Source organism: Erigeron canadensis, chromosome 1 (assembly GCF_010389155.1).
Source record: "Erigeron canadensis isolate Cc75 chromosome 1, C_canadensis_v1, whole genome shotgun sequence".
NCBI lineage: Eukaryota > Viridiplantae > Streptophyta > Magnoliopsida > Asterales > Asteraceae > Erigeron > Erigeron canadensis.
The window spans coordinates 49793878-49815390 of record NC_057761.1 but is presented as its reverse complement, the minus strand read 5'-3'; the positions used below and the strand labels follow the sequence as shown (position 1 = coordinate 49815390).

The window sequence follows — 21513 nt, the reverse complement described above, 5'->3', positions numbered from 1 at the left end:
TGAACTTAGATTTTGTTTCATGTACTTGTAGTTTTTATATATTCTGTAAAGGGATATTAGATTCATAAATTAACTATACAAACAAGAGTTTACAAACACACGTATAATTTTCACCAATCATATCATTTTATTTTCTATCACTATTTTTTATTTCTTTTTATTTATTGGTCTATGTCACATGCTACATATGTTTATAAAATTTTGTTTATATATTGTTAGTACGTTTAACATTGTAAAAGGGTTTCATGTTTTGTCATTCTATTATTGCAAGATATAACTATGGGGGAAAACATCACAACATGTTGACATTAAAAACCATTTGGTTCAAAAAACCAATCCACTAACTTACTAACCTGTTTGGCCAATATATTTCTCGGCTCATACGATTCAGTTAGAGTTAATAGGGTATTCACTTATCTTTATTTTCTTATAAAACAAATTATCCCTTTCTCTTTTTCAGCTTTCTATGTTTAAAAAAACCTAAAATACATTTAACTTTCTAACGCATTCTCATCTCACATATCACATCTACCCATTATATCTTTAAATATTTTTCAACCATGTCTATCCAAACTGGCACTTTCATTTATCTACTGATTTAAATATTTTCACCTAATATATTTATAATAATCTTAATGAAATTATTTACATTCCCTGACCCTTAAAGTAACTACGATAATCATTTTACATCAATTACTATTACATTAATAATCACACCGTTATCGCCACCGCCGTCACCACCACCATCCGTTGCCGCCGCCGTATTGTATGAATATCCTTCTCGTAGTTGAAAATTCTGACTTGAGGTTAAAGTTCAGTAATTTAAACATGACAATTGACAACCCTAAAACCGTGAAACCGAACTGACCTAATTAATGACTTTAGTGTTTTGTTTACATAAAGAATATCAAATTATCTTATCTGTGTTTACCGGTTGAACTATAGTTAAATATAGGCTAGATAATTAATGATGAGTTGATATAGTGGTTTGTAGTTGTCTTGATAACTTATAGGTTCCAGGTTTGAATCCTCATTCAACCAACTTTAAGATATAAACAGTCTTTCCATGATGGCTTATATTGGGTATACGTGAAGACAATGTATGTTATACCTCTCGCTATTGAATCGCGACACAAAATTTCAGAAATTCAAATTTTTAGAAAAAGAAAAAAAAATCTAGACATTATAAGCTTTTGTAATGTCTCGTTTGGAAGCATTATCAAAGGAGACCCCTCCATGTTAAGTTATTGAACGCTATAGTGACTGCCAGAGTTAACTTTAAATTTTGGTTGAGTAATTCTAAATGTTATGTGACATTAATATTTAAACATTATGAAGTGAATAATTGTTAGTGAAACATTTTTGTTGAAAACTTGAAATAAAGTACTTTAAAAAAATTATGTTTCAACATCTTTGTGTTTTCAACCTTTTACTTACATTATTAGTTTAGAAAGACCATAATAATGCCTATCAAGTTTGAATGATTATAATAATGTACCATGATTTCAAAAAGCTACTGTAATATAATTTTTTGAAATTTTGTTGAAGTAAAGTTGTTTACGATATTTTCATTAGCTTATAATCCCGATACACCATATAAAGACTTTATAGTAATTCAACGTTAATAAACTTAATACCCACGACGACGCGACGTGTTACCATGCTAATTAGCCTAATATTTTTAAGGGATAATTGCAGAAAATAAAAATCATCTTTCGACCAATTCACGAAAATAACAGTGACTTTTAAAAATTTTATTTTTTAAAAATGAACTTTCATTTTTACCCGAAATAGTAACATTTGACACGTAGACATAGTGACGTGGACATTTTTTTGATTATATGGCATTTTTTAATGACGTGACATTCTTTATAACACATAAAATGGAAACGACCTTTCAACCAATTTACGAAAATAACAATAGCCTTTAAAAATTTACTTTTTAGAACTCTAATTTATTGTCGGATTACTCCAACACCTCGTCGGTGTTGGATGTGGAGATGGTTTTTTCTTCGATTTCTTCAACAAACTTGGAAACCGCCGACAGTTTGTTCGAGTTCGAGCTAACCTCTAGACCTTCGCCATCTAGATATATGTCATTCGCGGACAAACTCTTCTTAAACGACCTAAATCCGGTCTATGAAACTCTGGTCTCACCTTGAACATCCTCAGGATCTCTCTTCGATAAAAACGAAGACGTTTTTGCATCTAATTTTAGAGATTTTAAATCTCGAGATAGATGAAGAAGATATAGATTAATGTCTCCTTTATGATCTTCATACAAAGCTTCTCAATGTTTGAAAATGGAAGAGATTAAAAAAAATCAATGAAAGCATTAGCTCCAGAATAAAAAAACGAGAAAAAAAAAACCTTGTCAGAACTGAAACTGAAATAGAGCCATATTATTATTTTTTTGGGGGAAAATGACACGACTGATAAAAATTAAATAGTAAATAAATAAAGAAAAATGTCACGTCATTAAAAAATACCACGTAATCAAAAAAACTCCACGTCATCATGTACACGTGTCAAATGTTGCTATTTCCGGTAATAAATGAAAGTTCCTTTCTAAAAAACAAAACTTTTAAAAGTCACTGTTATTTTCATGAATTGGTCAAAAGATGCTTTCTATTTTCTGCAGTATTCCTATTTTTAACAATGAATAGAAAGTTTGATGTTTCAATTTCTTATATTCGTCCGATTACTCTTGCAGTCTTGCGAGACAACCCCAAATATTCTTTTAACAATAGCTCTATTGGGTTCTATATCACTTTAACTCACAAATGACAAATTCGATTAGCTAGTCAAATTTCGAACGCCGAATTTACCAATTATAGCCATTGAAAAAAAATAAAAAATAAAAAACTTCACCAAATATTAGCATAGTCGCACAATGCGACAGATTGGTATGATATTTGAGTTTTTAGTGGTGAGATAGTTATTGTCAAGATTAAAATAATTAAATAAACCATTGTATCAAAATTTTGCATTTTTATATTTATACTCTTTTATAAAACAAACTTACATCTCTCCTTTCTTAAATTTAAGAACCTGAAATGACACATTTACACTCCATCTTAATACAACTTTCTTTCTATTTTATAGACTGTGACTAAAATGCCCTTAAAAAAATCCATCATTTAAAACCCTAACTCAAAATTCTCCCCATCCTCCCACCTTTCATATACCACACAACATTTCATCACATCTCCGACCGTAATGAAATTACTTTTACATTAATAACCACACCATTACCGTCACCATTACCGCCGCTGCATTGCACGAACACCAATATAGTGTCAATAAGATGGATCAATTAGTAAGTAAATAAGCATTCAAAAAGGGCAAGTAATCAACAATGATGTAAGATTCATCTCCCTGTTTTTTATCATGTAATTATTAGCATGGTACCCACGTAATGTGGCGGCGGCGGCGACAGTGTTTTAGTAATGTCGGTGACGGGTGGTGTAACCGTGTAAATTGATGTAATGATGACAATGAAAATATTTTAAAAGATAAGGATTTAGAGTGTAAATTACCAAGTTAAGGTTGTAAAGTGTAAATTAATTCATTAAGGGCAAATTTAGTAATCTCCAATAACCATTTCCATTAAGGGTCTTTATTAAAGGTAATTTAGTACTTTTACATCTAACCTTATTCTAACACTTTCTAAAAATAAAGGGTATAAAAGAGTATAGATAAACTAGATGGTACCCGCGCGATGCGGCGGTAACCATAAACAAAGTGCTAGATATGACGATAACTTCAAACAAAACATTTGTGTAAGCAATGATATCGATTCGCATTTGATGTTCCGTTACTCATCCGGTCATTCCTTTTAACCTTACTTGTTCTTTTCAACCAAACATCTTTTTTAACCATCAAATATATTTCCAGAAAATTAATCATAACCATTAAGATGAATCATGTGGCTCAAAGTAATACCAGCTATGTACAAAAACACACGCATAATTTGGTAAATCCAAAAAAAAAATGTGAACACATGAATTCATTAACAACTTAGGGTAGGAATAAAGGAGCACAATATATACACATCCAAGTTCTAACTTGCAAGAATTAAAAACAACTCATATAACCAATACCCACTAAAATCCCAAATATTTTACCATTTAAAAGTCTCACAGTAATGCGATGCGGCGCATCAAATATTTTTAAACAACTTCTATATTATTTTGTTCGCATTTTCAAGCGGTTCCTAAAGGTGTTACAGTGTGTATCAATCCTGACTAACTTTAGGTAAACAAACAGAGCAATGATTTATACTCATGTAAGAAACATGACAAAACCAAATATGCTACACATCGGATATTGATATTCTGTATAAGATATCACAAAACTCGCTACTACTAAAGAGCCAGGTATCAAAGGCTCTTAGCAATAAGGATTGTTCATTTACGGGTCGAATAGCTACAACGGACCTGGATTCCATCTATACCAGAATCTATAGTTCGTTCACAATTTATTAATCTTCTAACTTGTGACATGGTTAGCAGGTCAACTTTTATTCTTATAATAGACATAGAGAGCTTACAGGCATTAAGATTCATGCAAAAGCGATATCCACCCCTCGTGTTTATTCATAGAATTATAACAAAAAAGGAATTTCACGAAGAAATATATAACTAAGTTACAATAATAAGAGGGAAATACAAAGTTTAGAGGTCAAATAGCCTTCCAAATTTTGGTAAAATGGAATCTGTAACGATATTGTCATTGAGTTCCCTCCCTCTATAACAAAAGATTAGAAGCTTACAATCATTCATAAATCTAAAGAGGTAAATAAAATTGAAAGTAAGAGTGTTTAGTACAAGTCATGGAGACATATTCACAAAGGTAATGGATCCTGTCAACTTGTTGTGGAGATACCTCAATCACACCAATCTGGGGTTCGCTAAGTGCCTAATTAAATTATAAGGTAAACTTACAATGAGCATCACGTCAAGGTTTAAAATGTCGGTTAAAATTGTGACCGGTTACATATAATAACAAATCATTTCCCTTCGCCATGTTGGTTTCTGGTTAGGTTCTGATCTTGATTGTTCCTCGAAAACAGAAACTATATCAATTAAACCAAAAAACTAAAAGAACTTTATAAAATATTTCAACTATTAAACATATATGAAGAAATCTCTTACACGAAGCATGGCCACTAAAGATAGCTATCGAATAACAACATATATACATGGCATCAAAATCATGAGTTGTCATTTTTCCAAAGATTAAAGATCAATCATAACCTTACACCATCAGAAACGAATTCAAATTCTAATACCCATAAACAGATATAGAGCAAACACTTACATAAAATAAAATAAAGTAACAACCTTACATCATCCAAAACTTTCATGTTGTCGGTGTGGATAGAAATAACCTCATCTCAAACCTGCTTACATAAACCTTAAAATAGTTTAACAAAGATCAATTAAAACATTGGTGGCTGTGGTGGTCGAAAATACACATAATTTTCGCACAAAAGAAAAGAAAAAGGGTAGGTCCTAACCCCGATGGTGTGGTGGTAGTAAATGCCGGAGATTGGTGGCTGTGGTGGTCGTTTTTAGGGGTTTTGATTAGGTTACGGGATTGGGATAAAATACACACATAACAAAGAGTGAAATGGGTAGATCGCTGTGCCGGCAATGTGGTGGTGGTGACTGCCGACGTTTGGTGGCTGCGATGGTGGAATCTTGAGAGGGTTTTTGTGTATGTGTGTGAAAGAGAGAAAAGAGACCATTTGTGGGCCGCAAATTGGTGGGGGTATTTTTGGGATAACACTTGTTTTGTGGTAAGGAGTAATGATAAGTCAGAGTAATTTAGACTTATCAAAGGTAGAGTGTTTAAAGATAAAAATAGGGGCTTTGCTTATATAAGTAGTATAGATTGGCAAGAAATTTTTTTTTTAGGGTTGTGAGATATATAAATGTTTTTGCCCAGTAATAAAATATACTTACAAATTTTGAAAGCAAAAATGAATAGATTATATTTATTACACCTTTTATGCCATCAACCTTGACTCTTCTTACAAATATATACATCTTTCTTATAAACATATTTGATATTTGTAGCTATGTAATAAAGTTATGGTGGACCCAATTGAGTTTTTTTTTCTTCTTTTTAAATCTTTGAATAATACGGGTTTCATTGAGTAGTTTATATTGGACATCTATTCGGTGATGAAAATATTTATCATAAATTCGGTTAAGATAACGTATGTTAAATTTTTGAATATTTATGAGTAATTTACACTTAAAAATAATACTGACTAATAGTTTTTTTTTTAACTGAATAGTTAAAAGTGATATATTTTAAGCCCATTCATAATGAGAAACAATTTGTACACCACTAATTTTAAGCGATACACCATTAATTATGTTTTACAGTATTGTATTGTACAACACAATAAATGCATATTTGGTGTGGATCTTTAAAAAATTAGTGGTGTACAAGTGATTCACTCTCAAATTATAATCTTCAAATGATTAACAATTACAGACGAATTTAGCCCAACACCCCAAAACTAAAGTGCACACCATTCCCAACCCCACTTCACTCTCCACAAACTCTAACTATTCTACCTTTTTTTCGCAAAAATTTAACACTCATTATTAGATTTCTCCCATATCAATCAATCAAAAAGCTTTTCAACAACAAATAGTAACAAAACATTCCCGCTTCCAAAATCCCTTTTCTGCTTCACTAATTCTTCCACAAATACTTTTCTAAAAAATAAACTCTTGAAAAATAATTTTTCTGTAATATTGCCACCTTACTTCACTTTAAATCCAAGTTTTCCACAACTAGTTTGTTGTTCTTGTTTTTTTGCTTATATAATTTTTTTTCTTGAATTCATGTAAAAAGATTTATGGGTTTTACACCCTTTATCCTTTAAATAAAGATTCTTGATATTTCTTTAAATAAAGATTCTTTCTTTCATCTATTTTCTTGATTCTTGTTACTTTATCTTTTCGATATGTTATTTGCGCTTTTTTGTACTTTCACGCGTTATGAATTTTTGATGTTTTAGTGTAAACAAGATAGAAACTTTGCACTAAAAAAATGAAGAAATTGGTTCCATTTCACTTCTTGTGTTTTTTGCTAGGGTTCTTGCTTATTTTACCTGGATACGACGCCGTTTTATCAACAGAAGGTATTTTTTGGTGTTTGTTGTATTTAATTTTGGTGGTTGGAAATAATATATATATATATATATAGTCACCTCATTTTTTTTTTTCTGATATTTATATATTTTTTTATTTTTTGTAGTCCATGCTTTAAATGCATTTAAAGAAGGAATTTTTGAAGACCCAAAGTTGGTTTTGTCAAATTGGAATAGCTTTGATGCAGATCCTTGTAATTGGTTTGGTGTTACTTGTTCTGGAAATCAAGTTACAAAACTGTAAGTTTTCTTCTTTTTTTATTTTTTTATTTTTTCAAATTTAATTTCTAGATTCTACAATGTCATTAATGATATTGAGCTTATTGTTAGATAAGATTATATATATGGTTACTTTTTTGGATTTTTTTAACAAGCAATATAGTGTTCTATACTGCAGTTGATAATTTTTTTAGGAGTTGTAAATTTTATAGACAACATATTACTGCATCATGTTTAGTATACTAAAGCTAGAACAAGTTTAACTGGATATATGTATGTGAAAACGAACTATGTTTATTTCTATGGTTATGCTAATTACGGTTATTATAATTTTTTGTTCCAGTAATATTTCTGGTTCTTCCATTAAGGGATTCATTGCTGAAGAGCTCTTTCAGCTTTCTTCCTTACAAGAACTGTATGATCTCTTTCAACATTTTGTTTGGCCTTAAAAATATATCATTTAAATTGAAGTTTGATGTTTGAATTGTATGTCATGTAGGATTTTGAATGGAAACAAACTTATTGGTTCAATACCTGTCTCGATTGGATCATTAAAGTTTCTCAGGGTCTTAGACTTGGGAAACAACTTGCTTTCCGGGCCAATTCCCTCTGATATTGGGAAGTTGGTTAGCATTGCTACATTGTAAGTCATAATATAGAGGTTTCGTTTTTTTTCTTCTTCTAAATGTTGGAGTTTTTGGGGTTTTTGATAGCTCGTTTATTTTGATTCAGAAACCTAGAATCTAATGGACTTACGGGTAGATTGCCTTTTGAGCTTGGAAATCTCCGAACCCTTCAAGATCTTCGGTTAGACAGAAACAGGCTGCATGGAATGATTCCTGGTGCAAGTGCTAATGAATCGAGTGAAAGTAAACAAGGGTTTTGTCGTTTATCTCCTTTGAAATTTGGGGATTTCTCCTACAATTTCCTCATTGGGATCATTCCGAAGTGCTTGGACTATATTCCAAGGTATACATCCTATCTATTGTGATTTAGAGGTAATTTTTTTTACCTAGTTACTTGTTGGTGGTCAATGTTAGTTGTGTTTTATTTCAAACGGGTCATTTCAGAAAACTTGGCTACAATTAATGTCGTGCGGGTTAAAAGTTGTCCAGTCTATAACAGTGCATAAAATCTCAATGTTGTTATACAGTATTAGTATTGTTACAGTATTGTTTCTGTATTCTTATTAAACACTTTAAGTAGCTATTTAAGAAATTACAGTAAACAAAATAGGCAAAAAGTGTTGGTGGGTCAACCCTAACCTGACCTGGCCCGTTTAAACATTTTTCCAATAGCCTGTCCTAGACTCTTGCCAGATGTAGTGTTGTGTTATCTCTCTTTACTCCTTGTGTCTGGAAGACTCGATTCAGACCTTGCAAGTAGGCATGTAGCTAGCCTTTTGATCTCATGAAAATCAATCTTTGCAGGACTAGCTTTCGTGGAAACTGTCTACGCTATACCAATACCAAGCAACGTACTCCTGAACAATGTGGTACATATCTATCCTATATGATTTTCTATGCCTTTGAGGTTATCTGTATGTTTAGGCCAACTAATCAGTTTAATGTTGCTTTTCTTAATGCAGGTTTTGTTCAAGCTACAAACACCACAAGACTCCGGCCTGCTCAAGTTAAAGCCAAGGACCAGGATCATGATTCAAAACCCGTATGGATTTTAGCTGTGGAAGTCGTGACTGGAGTCATGGTTGTGTCTTTATTCCTTGTTGGGGCTCTCATGTTCGTTTTGAGATGCAAAAGCAAACCTTCTGTTTTGAATCTATGGAAAAATTCGACACGCTATAAGGACAACATGGGGGTCTATACTGATTCTAACATGTTAGAGGGTGTGACTAGATTTAGCCGCCATGAACTTGAGGTTGCATGTGAGGATTTTAGCAATGTTATTGGGTCCTCATCAGATAGCTTAGTTTACAAAGGAAATCTGAAAGGTGGGCCTGAAATTGCTGTCATATCGCTTTGCATTAAAGAAGAACATTGGACCGGATATCTTGAGCTCTATTATCAAAAAGAGGTACACATAGCGATTCATAAATTCGAAAACTGAAAATTTTGCATTTATATGAACCCAGCGTGTTTGTTCTTGCTCTTAAAGTATTGTGTGGTTTCAGGTTGCAGATTTGGCAAGGCTGAATCATGAGAACACTGGGAAATTGCTTGGTTATTGTATAGACAGTACTCCGTTCACGAGAATGTTGGTCTTTGAATATGCATCGAATGGAACATTGTACGAGCATCTCCATTGTAAGTCCATGTCCACCATATTCTTTTATTCTGCGTATTTTGGACATGAGAGATGGCATTTCCAGACCATTTACCTGTAAAATGGTTGATTCGGGTTATATCTTATCTATAACATGTCAAAGTCCAACAAGTAAAATAACCTTTTTAATATGAAACAGAAACGTGCCAGATGGCCAAAAGTACCCAAAGAGTGTAGATAAGAACCTTTCAAATCATTATAAGTTATTACCTGCTTCGACCCGTCTCTATTGTCAGCTGTCTACAAACCAAGTTCTTAACATCTAAAGCCTAGTGTTTTTGAATTATGGCAGATGAGGAGGGGTGCAACCTAAGTTGGTCACGGAGAATGAAGATTGTTATTGGCATAGCGAAAGGTCTAAAGTATCTTCACACAGAAATTGAGCCACCTTTTACTATATCCGAGTTAAACTCTAGTGCAATATACCTTACTGAAGATTTTTCACCAAAGGTTTACTTTAGTATCACAGTTCTTGTTTGAGATATTTTGTTAATACCTTGGTTATAGTTTATGTGGATCTTTAACATGCACTACTGTTTCATTTTGTCTTTCATATAGCTTGTTGATTTTGAAAGTTGGAAAACAATCGTCTCCAGATCAGAAAATAACTCTCGTTCTATTAGCCACGAAGGTGATATTTGTGTTCTTCCAAGTTCATTTGAGGAACGTCATTTGGATATCCAGGGAAATATATACTCGTTTGGAGTTCTTCTTTTGGAAATTGTTAGTGGACGGCCTTCTTTCTGCAAGGACAAAGGTTGCCTGGTCGATTGGGTATGAAAACTCTTTTTATCTTTCTTCAGTAAATAATAACCCAGACATGCAAAAGTGGGTGGGTGGGACAGGTTCAGTAATGGGTTAAAGTTTATTACCTTTTTGAGTTTTGATAGGTTTGCATTTGCCCGGGCCAGGTTGACCCAAATCACTTCAATAAATAATTTGATTTTCTGAATAAAATGATTTACGAGGTTATGCATTAGAAATACAATTTGGCAACTTCTGACTCGTTTGACCCGTTTGCTCCCTTTTTTAGAGATGATTATTATGCGATTGACCCATGGGAGATGGGCATAGCAGGAAACCCGTACATAAGTAAATGGGTCAAAATTGTCACCTCTAAATTGAATTCCTACCGACATAACAAAACTGATGAATTTAATGTTTTGAGCAGGCGAAAGATTTTCTCGAGAAGCAAGAGGAGATGGGTTCAGTTGTAGATCCTGCTCTGAAATATTTCAAGGATGAAGATTTAAAAGTGATATGTGAAATAGTTACTATGTGCATTCATTTAAGGCCCAGAGATCAGATGTCGATGAAAGATGTGTGTGAGGTGTTGGAATCCAAAATCGACCCGTCACCTTCTTCTGAGATGAAGGCTACTTCAGTAGCTTGGGCTGAGCTCATGCTTTCCCCTTGACCCGATTGATAGTTGCTAGCATTACTGTAAATTCTTCTCATATACATCATGGATATTACTATTCTAGTGTTCTTGATCATTTGATGAGTTCGTGCAAATTTCTGAACCATAAAGTGTATCAAGATTTCACATAAAAGCTGTTGTATTCACCATTTTCGGATAAAATGCAAGAGAATACTATGATGATTTTAAAAGATTACAGACATCCCTTCAGTTTCCCTGATCCCATATGAAGTATCAGTAATCAAAGAATGGTAGAGAAGTTTCAGTGACATGTTTTAGATACGATGGTTCATATTTAATGTTTTATGGAAAAGGAAAGGTGGAACCACAGGAGAGCAAGTTGAACCAAAGGAAAGATGATGGTTCATATTTAATGTTTTATGGAAAAGGAAAGGTGGAACCACAGGAGAGCAAGTTGAACCAAAGGAAAGATGGTTCATATCTGCATGCTATCTTTCAAAATATCGTTTCTTCCAACTAAGGGAAAAAATGACCAGGGGATCTCATCAGGGATCGAAGCATGACTAACTCTCCTTAGCTCATGCTTTGGCCTTTACAGTTGTCCCCAGGCCCCAGCCATGGAACCTACCATCACTGAAAAATCTTCTTTAATACATCGTTTTATTAGGACCCATCTAGTCTAGTATTCATGTGTTTTTGGTCATTTAATCTGATCATGCCTTCACGCAAGTATTTCTATCAAAGATTACACCTCTAAATACAAAAGGCTGCCAGAAGGATCAAAATAGTTAGATTGTATTAAGATCCAATCCTTCCAACATATAGTTAGTACCGTAGTACAGCATTGCCATTATTCAAATTCGATCAACTGTTTGAACATATATTATCTTTCGTCTAAGGAAGACACTGGAGCACAATCAAGCAAAATACAAATACAGTCTCAAAATTAAAAAGTAGTTTCTTCCATTTGAAAGAAGAAACAGCCGGATGGACCGTCATCTGGGATCAAAGCAAGCCTAACAGCGCCTCTAGCACCTTCTTCCACTGTGTACATTCCTTTATGACGGGTCATGTCCGTTTTTGTAAAACCAGGATTAAATGCATTTATACATAAAGATTGATACTTGTTTGCAAGAATCCGAGTATATGCATTGACAATGGCTTTGGATACCATATAAGCTGATAACAGCGTATTCCACCTCTTCTCTTCCAACGAACCTTCTTTAACATCGTTTAGAAATTCCGTTACTACCTCCTTCAGAATCTCCTCTGTGAGTCCATCGACGTCACTAAGCATTTTACTCGCCTTCTCATCTTTAATGTTCTACAATAAATATGTGCTAATAAACTCAAATAGCCCACCAACTAATGATAACAAGATAATGAATGATGAAAAGATTGAGATCATATCATATGTTAATTATTGATTACCTCAATTTTCTCTAGTCCAGATGAAATATTGATGATCCTTGGAGAAGAGGACAAAGAGAGAAAGGGTAGAAGAGCTTCAGTCACATTTTTGGTTCCATAATAATTTGTTTGGATGCAGTCTTTAGCTGTTTCGTAAGTTTGCAGCATAACTTGTTTCGTCATATATGTCTTCACTCCCGTATCCTGTACCAGCTACATTTGGCTGATCATCAAAAGTTTGGAACATTATGAAGTTCAAAAGCTATATATATATATTGAAAAAAACGAACTAATCTACCGAAGACCAACCTCGTCTGAGCTCGATCGAAAGCAACTCTTCTTCAATGACGGTTCCATTGACACCAGCATTGTTCACCTAATCTTCCATGTACGTTCAACTTTGACATTCAAATATACGAACAACTATAATATTCATATTTCACATATATAATTATTAATTATTGATATTTTGAGCTACATAACTTATTAATTAGTAATCTTTAATCATCAATTAAAATCAATTAACCATATGACAAACAAAAAGTTAACTAGAAACTCTATGGTACAATTATTTTTGGGGACAAAAAGGTTAACCTGACCTTACACGTTATGTCACAAGGTGTTGGACATTCTTGTCAACAATAGACATCTCTAGCTAGCTAGTAGTAGTTGTTTACATATCTCCAACCCAAGACCTTTGTTTCCTCCTGTAACAACAGCTATCCTAACCGACCCCCAATTAAAAGGGGACATAACGTACACAAAAGAATGTTAGTTCTAATTTAAGGATAATACTGCCTGTAAATTATAGTAGTATAGAGGGCCGGGGGTACTTAATGATGACCTTTTTGATGCCATATCATATGTATATTTTTCTTTGTTCAAAGTATTTGATCAGTTCAGTGGCTTTATGATTATTTGAAAATCACGATATACGTAGATAGATATATACCCCGAGTTTATCAAGACAACTTTGTTATACATATAGGTACATGATAAATGAACCTTAGTTTTTTGCTTAGTGAACCTAAAAGTCAAAAATATTATTTTATTATATATTTTTTTAGTTTGTTTCTCTTTCTCTCTCGTCACAAGCTCACTTTTTAGTTTTTCAACTTAAATGAATTTTCATTTTGTAGTAGAAATTTTTATTTTAAAACACTCTTCTTTTCTAAATTTCCATCAGCCACCCTACGCCCTCTTTCCGTCTTTGATAATAACTTTCACAAGCTTCCATAAACAAGGTTTTTTTTTTAATCTTATTTCCTTCATATCCTCTATCATTAAATTGAATATATGAACTTGTTTTTCCTCAAACTTCTAGACCAATTTTTTTTTGTTTGAATCTTTTTATAACTGAATAGTTTTTTTTAAGTTTTTTTTTACCAACATGATTGGTTGCTACGGATCTGTGTATAGATCTTTATTAAAATTTGTGGTTGGGATCGATTTGGGTTGAAAAGTGATAGATTTAGAGTATTGTAGTGGTGGCCGACAATGGTTGGCGATGGTGGCAGGCGGTGCTTGGCGATGGTGGCAGACGGTTTTGGTTGGATGTGGCCGGCTCTAGTGGATGGAGGTTTGATTGGTGTTGGTCGGTGGTAAAAAACAATAAAAGTTATTGAAAACTGAATTGTGGTTAAATAAAAAAAAAAGATGGGATAAAAACAAAAAACTGCTATCATACTATCACTGTAGTCAAATAGTTGATGCTTGATTGTAAAAATTAAAATATTATTATCTTTTTCAACATAAACTAAATTGTAATTTTGCCTTCTTGGTAAAAGGAACTTTTTCAGGAGGTGTCATCTAGCAAATCGAAACATGCAGAAAAGTAAAGTTAAAAAAATTATTATTATATTTATATTTTGATTTTTGGTATACTTAACAACCTCCTACATATATACTACCATACATAGTCAAACGTTAACTCTTCTGTTTACCTTGGTAACATCTTTGATTGAATCTAACGATTTCCTTTTAACTTTCAATTTGACCTATCGATCGGTTTGTTAATCTAACCATCATATGTGATTAAGTTTAAACGTTTTTCTTTAAACTTTCAACTAAATTTAGTCTTATGTCAAATATATGAGTTGTTTACATCATTTTCAACATAAAATTTATATATATCTAATTAAATATTAACATGGGTGGTTTGGTATCAAAAAGGATATGAGAAGCTCCTCCCTCTTGAAAAATCTAAATATTATCATAAGTTTTAAATTTTTATTGTGAATTTTTTAATTGTCTTTTTTGAAAAAAAAATATTATATAAATTTTTTAATTTCATCTCTTTTAATTTTTTTTTTAAGAGGGGCCACTACCTCCTGAAAATCTAAATTTTATCATACATGTTAATTTTTTATTATGAATTTTTAATTTGTCTTTTTCTAAAGTTTTTTTAAAATAAATTTATAATTTTGTTCCTTTTAAAATTTTATTTTTTTTAGTACTACGCCTACCTATCAATCACATAAAACCTGAAGCTCAAACTTGATATTTATGCTCTCTAAACTTTCATTTTAAAAAAAAAAATTGAATAGGAACCCCCTTATTCCATGTACTAGTGTTTAGGTGAATCTCAAGCATTTAATAATTTCTAATTATCTCAAGTTTATCTTTAACAAGAATCAAACACAAAATCCCTTAAAAAATGACGGTTGGTGGCCATTGAGCTATTATCCAGTAGTTAACTTCCATTTCATCTACATTCACATTAAATTAAACTTTTATTAATGAAAACTGAGTTGAACAGTAACTCTAGGTATTTATTTGGTATATATTAGTTTTAGTAGCTATAACACAAAAATGAAGTTAGCTAGGTTTATTTAGGCTTTTATTATTATAATAAGAGGGGTCATTGGTTCAAAGCTCCCCCACCTTATTTTGTTAGGTTTTTTGTTTTCCTTTAATATTTATATTTTGTCTCTTTTATTTCATTTATTTGTTTTCAGAATTTTTTTTTCTATTTATCTTTAATCATCAAGTTACATATGTTATAAAAAAATATATCTAGTTTATGCTTTTATGTTTGTTAACATTTTGTTTTTAGTAAACCTTTTATTTTGTATTTTACCTTTTTCATTTTTTTTTTTTTACTTTATAGCATTATGTTTTTCGTAATATGTTTTGTAAGTTATTGTTTCTTGGTTTTTTAACCTCTATAGCATTTTTTTGTTACATATAATTTGTATTTTTTTTTTTATATAAGTTTAGTGAAAATTTTGTTTTCTAATATATTTTTTTAACGTATACGTTTTTGAAATCTTAATTTATACTTTATTTATATTTTGAATTTTAGGTTCTTTTGAATTGAGTGTTGTTTTTTTATATATTTATTTTTCATTTTTGATATTTGTTTTTTTTTGATGAATTTTTTGTTGTCATATAAAAAATTAATGCATCATATGAGCAATAAACAACATGTAAAACCATTTATATAGATAACATACTAAATATTAAATGAATTTGGTTTGGATGGATTGATAAATTTTGAATCTGCTTGGATATTGTTTTTTAAAGAAACATATATTTTTATTTCTTTTTTGAATCTTTTTTAATTAACTTAATGTTTTACGAAGTTATTAATATGAGTAAACGTAAATATTTACGTTGTTGTATTTGTGATATTATCTTTAAAAAAATATAAAAAAATTTTTACACAAAGATGATAACTACACCCCGCATTGCAGGTCATTAAACTATCTATTTAACTATACTAATAGAAGAAGTGAATAGTAAACCGTGAAATGGCGAGTTTCGATTCGACCACGTCGCATCCCTTATCATCATTAGAATTTTGCCACATCTCAATTTGTTCGGGTTTTTTCTTACCGTTTTTTTATTCTTGTGCAATTCTTTTTTCCTTTTTAGTTGGTTTATAGGAAAATGTTTCATCGCTCAATTTTTATCGTTGCACCTCGCTTGGGTTTTTTCTGTTGGGGTTTTACTTTGTTTTTTCTTTCACATTTTTTCCTTTTTCATTTCCCAACTAACATATTTGAGACTTTCATTCAACTTCTTTAAATTTATGGTTTTTCCTAACCCGTTCCACCACTCAAATTTCACCACAATGTATCCCGTTTGAGGTGTTTTCTTTTAGTTATATCTTGGTATATTGTACTTTTTTTCCCCCCTTTTCGGCTTAAACCTAAATATTAGAAAACATGACGCGCACCCCATATCATTGTTCGGACATTTTCCACATCTCTATATGTTCGGGTTTTTTTCGTACGGCTTTTTGTTGGTTTCCGATACCGTTTTTTTCCTTCTTGGTTTCATGAAAATGTTTCATCACTCGGCGTTTATGTCACGTTGCACCTCGCTTGGATTTTTTCTATCGAGTTTTTTTTTCTTCCACATTTTCCCTTTTTCCGTTGCCAACAAATATATTCGATACTTTCATTCAACTTTTTGTTTTTCATTCGTTTTTATTATTATGATTTCCTAACCTCGTTCCACTGCTTAAATTTCGCCACATCATTTGTTTCTCATTTCTCCTTATTTGTTTTCTCTATCCATTTTATTTCTCATATTTTTTCCTACTATATGTGCCCTTAAAATCTAATTTTTCTACTGGCATACTTATGAAAAAAACAGAGCAATGAAAATACAAGTGTCTCGTAGCATGTGGAAATACAAGAGACCTTGACAGTTGGAGACGCATCTTGTAATCCCCGGCGACTCGCAACCATGTGTATATGTGCTCCAACATATCTCAAAAGGCCCTAGTTTCTTATTTTTGTAGGTTAGTTTGATAGAAGTGATAGTTCACAACCACCTTTTCCCCATCTTTTGATATTTGGTATGTGCTACTAGAAACAATACGAAGTTTTCGACTCTTATTTGGGCCTCTACTGAATTAGGTTGTAAGTGCCTAATTTAGGGTACACTATAAACTTATCGGGTAGCACTTGAAAACTAACTCTTACGTCTAATGATATAGTGGTTTTATTTATACTGTACTCTGTTTTCATAAATTCTAAGTTAGTGCCTTATAGACTTGGATGTTCATGGTCCAATATATAGTTAACTATATAATAGTATGTGTATATATACGGTATATAATTAATATACTAGACAAACAAAATAAATATAGCATCGTTGCTATATAACATAAGTTGAAGTTGTTCATATTCTCCTCCGTTGGAAAATTTTTCTTCCTCACTCTAATAAAACAAAACAAAATAAAAGGTAATACAAGGTTCAAAACTCAAAATTAATAAATTTTTAGTGTATGATAACTAGAGTTTTTTTGATTTTAGAAACTTAACCTAAATACGATAATTTCGTATATAGCTTTAGATTACCAAAATAATAACTAAAGATAATGATATACTAAATACATACTTTAAGATATGCTAACAAATTAGATTGCATATGAATACAAAATATGTAAAATCATAGATCAATAAAAATATTCCTTTAAACCTTGTGTATTTCACCTATGAAATTGGAATAACTAAACATGGATCATGATGGTTTATTTATCAAATAAATTACAATTGAGAATTTTGTATCATATATACCTATATAATTGGAATAACTAATATATTAAAACATCATGCCGCATCTCGTATCATTATCGGAAAGAAATGAATACTTTGAATCTTTTTGTTGATTTCCTTTCGAGTTTTTTTCCTTTTTGTTTTTTTTTTTGAAAACGTTTCATCGCTCGGCGATTATGTCACGTTGCACCTCGCTTGGATTTTTTACATCGTTTTTTTTCCTTCACATTTTTCTTTTTTTCTGTTCCCAACTAATGTATTTGAGACTTTATGTTTTTCGTTTTTAATATTATGGCTTTTCTTAATCCCGTTCTATGACTCGAATTTTGCCACATTGTACCCTGTTTGAGTCTTTCTATCGGTTTTTCCTTTGTTTATTGTACAATTTTTCCTTTTAGTTACAACTAATATATTAGGAACTTTTATTTAACATTTTGTTTTCCTATCGTTTTTAATTTTAGGTTATTGCACAATATGTGTAAACTCTCCAAACTTTTGAACTTGATTGTTATTTTTTTTTATCAACAAAAAGAATTTTATTAATTTAGATAATCTACTAGCAAGATATTAGAGATGACAAGTCAATGATATTACAAATAGAAAATACGAGAATTAACAAGAAAAAGCAAAACAAACTAAGAAGCATGTGGTCAAAACTATTCGGGGCTTGAACGTGATTGTTGTATTGTCCTTAAATAATTATTTATTTTATATGTCAAAGTTTTAGCAAACAAATATAGTGACATAACATCAACAAATTTTAAACGGACCTATTCATGACAGAATAATTTTTAATTTGAATGGTGTAGAGTTAGCGCATATACACTATCATAAGGAAACCGTATTAACGTGAAAATTTCGGCCTCGCAGCGCGGGGCCAGAACCAACTAGTTACCTCTAAACAAAATTATATTCAATAATTCATAAAATCCATCTACAATGATCCCTTTGTCCACAAAATAATTCATAATATTATATATCCGATAATAGTTCGAGCTAACAATATTTCAATTGAACTTTATATGCTCCCTTTGTCCACAAAAACCATTCTAGTTATTTTGATTATCCAACCAATTAATTAATTAAGTTTACAAAACACTAGATGATCACCAAGAATGCACAAGACATGCTGGTGTGCTTGCAATGTACATTATTGGTTTCAGAAGTTAGTTTCTTCGGTTTGAAAGAAAAAACGACCAGAAGGACCGTCATTGGGGATCAAAGCTAGCTTCACCGGACCTCTTGCAGCTTCCTCGGGTGTGTAGATCCCTTGATAGTGTGTCATGTCTGTTTTTGTAAAACCAGGATTCACTGAATTTATACGAAATGACGGATACTTTTTAGCAAGAACCCGAGTGTATGCATTGGTCGCAGTTTTGGAAAGAATATAGGCCGAAAAGGGCTCATCCCACCCCTTCTTTTCCAACAAACCATCTTTAGCATCGCATAGAAATCCGTTCACAACCTCATCCAAAACCTCCTCAGAAAGTCTATCAACATCGCTAAGCATCTCTCTTGCCTTATCGTCTTTAATATTCTACAATTAATGTTTAAACACGTCAAAAAAAATTGTGTCACTAATGTGACCATTACTGTCATCTATACGACGATACCTCAATTTTTGATACTCCAGTTGTCAAATTAACAATCCTGGGAGAAGGGGAGGAGTGAAGAAATGGTAGCAGGGCTTGGGTAACATGCTTGGTTCCGTAGTAATTTGTTTCGATGCAGTCTTTGGCTGTTTCATATGTTTGTAACATAATTTGCTTTGTCATAAAGGCTTTCACTCCTGTGGTAGTAACCTCACTAGGATTGTGGTTCAAGCTTGACTCATTGATGATAATTCCATTGACCCCAGCATTGTTCACCTGTCATCAGTCAATCCCCAAGGTCAAACTTTTACTTTCGATATATATTTTCAACAATAATATGTTAACTACTATACTCATTATATATCATAATACCAATATATCGAGTTTGCCAAACTTTGTATTGATGAAATCTGCGAACGATGCGATACTATCTGGACATTTAACATTGAGCTGCCTGACAAGCACATTTTCAGACAAACCTAAAGTTTTGAGTTTGTCAAGAGATTGGAGACCCTTTTGTTCATCTTGTGCCGTCATCACGACATGAACATCGCGAGTCGCAGACACTAGTTGTTTGATTATCTCGAAACCAATACCTTTCTTTCCTCCTGTTACAACTGCTATTCTGATTAACCAAATTTTAGATACAATTAATACAAACAACGTTGCAAGTTAAATTTAAGATGATTTTATAGATGTTGACAAAAACATAATCGATTGTAAACAAAATAATAAAACCGGCCATGAAATTAATAGAGTGAATAACCTTTGTGATGCCATTATTTGTGTAGTACGTCTAAAAGTTTACTTGGTAATTTTGTGTAGATATATAGGTTTATGTATGCAAGCAAGCATGTATGTATGTATGTGAGCTGTTTTAAAAAAACAAATTAATTACTCGTGAATATCAAAGAAATAGCTTGTTTCTTAACGACTATTAGTCAATTGATCATGTGTCATAGATTACGAATTATGTTTAATATTTTCTTAATAATCATATGTTTGTAATTTTAGCTCCCAATTTCGCTATAAAAACATAAAAGCCATATTTTACACTCAAACTCACAAGCTAATTAAGCTAAAATGAGGTCGAACATTAATTCTCGGTGCATTTGGTTCAAGAAATGAAAACAATATCTTGTAATTCCAATTATTATTTAGTGTTTTTTTTTTTATCGGTAATTAAACTATCATACTGCTAAACTAACAAAAATGTCTAAACTAAAATCTAAGATTTCACGAAAATATCCCTAAGACTTGAACCTGGTAAAACAACAACCTTATTGGCAACGTTTTTTGATTCTTGACATGTATCAAACATGCATAGTTGATTAATTATATTCCAAATGTTATTTGATAAAACAAGGAATAATTAGATGACTACTATGTGCGTGCGTTGTTAAACAACGATAATCACAACTATGTGTTCACATTTTTTAAGAGTACTCTCGTGTTGGACAATTTAATTTATATTTTTGACGCCGTCTTGAAAATGGATCCATATGTACTTAATATTCTCTTCTACAGTTATACAGCGTTTTTTTTTAAAAATAAAATAAAAAAATTATGTTGCATATCTCATTTAGACGAGCAATTAACATTTAGAAAGTTTATAATTTTGGAACAACAATGTATATAGAAAATAGCAAATTGTATAGGAGGGATAAGCCAATTATTTCAAAAAGAAATTTTACAACTTCTAGACTTCAACCAAGAAAAAAAAAAAGGGTCAAATATTATCAAAAATGTCGCATTTTATCAGATAATATTATGGCAGCCAAATACATCATTACGAAAAGGACTCCTAGGTAATTCACCTCTATAGAGATTTTTGGCTTCATACGAAAAACTAAACAACAAAACCGGCCAAACCGAACCATTCAATATATATGTTTAATATAGTTTATATTTATATTATTTTATTATTATTATTGTTAATAAAGA

General features: G+C 31.7%; 3 protein-coding genes across 3 annotated transcripts; 1 reads left to right on the top strand and 2 right to left on the bottom strand.

Annotated features, from left to right (window-relative positions):
• Positions 1-7004: 7004 nt before the first annotated feature.
• Positions 7005-11287, top strand: LOC122585597 (probable LRR receptor-like serine/threonine-protein kinase At1g63430). Its single transcript, XM_043757720.1, has 11 exons — positions 7005-7165; positions 7282-7414; positions 7737-7808; positions 7893-8036; positions 8126-8362; positions 8824-8888; positions 8982-9427; positions 9525-9657; positions 9969-10126; positions 10235-10450; positions 10848-11287. Exons 1-11 carry the CDS (start codon positions 7075-7077, stop codon positions 11091-11093), a joined length of 1941 nt encoding a protein of 646 aa, XP_043613655.1. The 5' UTR covers positions 7005-7074; the 3' UTR covers positions 11094-11287.
• Positions 11288-11873: 586 nt separating this feature from the next.
• LOC122585598 ((+)-neomenthol dehydrogenase-like) lies at positions 11874-12866 on the bottom strand. The gene is made up of 3 exons (XM_043757721.1): positions 12777-12866; positions 12489-12680; positions 11874-12381 (listed from the first exon to the last, which is right to left on the bottom strand). Exons 1-3 carry the CDS (start codon positions 12834-12836, stop codon positions 12004-12006), a joined length of 630 nt encoding a protein of 209 aa, XP_043613656.1. The 5' UTR covers positions 12837-12866; the 3' UTR covers positions 11874-12003.
• Positions 12867-19136: 6270 nt separating this feature from the next.
• On the bottom strand, positions 19137-20349 carry LOC122594194 ((+)-neomenthol dehydrogenase-like). Its single transcript, XM_043766665.1, has 4 exons — positions 20336-20349; positions 19942-20194; positions 19591-19845; positions 19137-19514 (listed from the first exon to the last, which is right to left on the bottom strand). The coding sequence occupies exons 1-4, from the start codon at positions 20347-20349 to the stop codon at positions 19137-19139; spliced, it is 900 nt and encodes a 299-aa protein (XP_043622600.1).
• Positions 20350-21513: the final 1164 nt, after the last annotated feature.

Coding starts and splice junctions, on each gene's coding strand:
- LOC122594194 (XM_043766665.1), bottom strand. Junction 19,846..19,941: donor TTGGCAAACTCGATATATTG/GTATTATGATAT, acceptor GACTGATGACAG/GTGAACAATGCTGGGGTCAA. Junction 19,515..19,590: donor CTGGAGTATCAAAAATTGAG/GTATCGTCGTAT, acceptor CATTAATTGTAG/AATATTAAAGACGATAAGGC.
- LOC122585598 (XM_043757721.1), bottom strand. CDS start 12,836: ATGCTGGTGTCAATGGAACCGTCATTGAAGAAGAGTTGCTTTCGATCG. Junction 12,681..12,776: donor TTCGATCGAGCTCAGACGAG/GTTGGTCTTCGG, acceptor AGCCAAATGTAG/CTGGTACAGGATACGGGAGT. Junction 12,382..12,488: donor CTGGACTAGAGAAAATTGAG/GTAATCAATAAT, acceptor TATTTATTGTAG/AACATTAAAGATGAGAAGGC.
- LOC122585597 (XM_043757720.1), top strand. CDS start 7,075: ATGAAGAAATTGGTTCCATTTCACTTCTTGTGTTTTTTGCTAGGGTTC. Junction 9,428..9,524: donor AGCTCTATTATCAAAAAGAG/GTACACATAGCG, acceptor GTGTGGTTTCAG/GTTGCAGATTTGGCAAGGCT. Junction 10,451..10,847: donor AAGGTTGCCTGGTCGATTGG/GTATGAAAACTC, acceptor TGTTTTGAGCAG/GCGAAAGATTTTCTCGAGAA.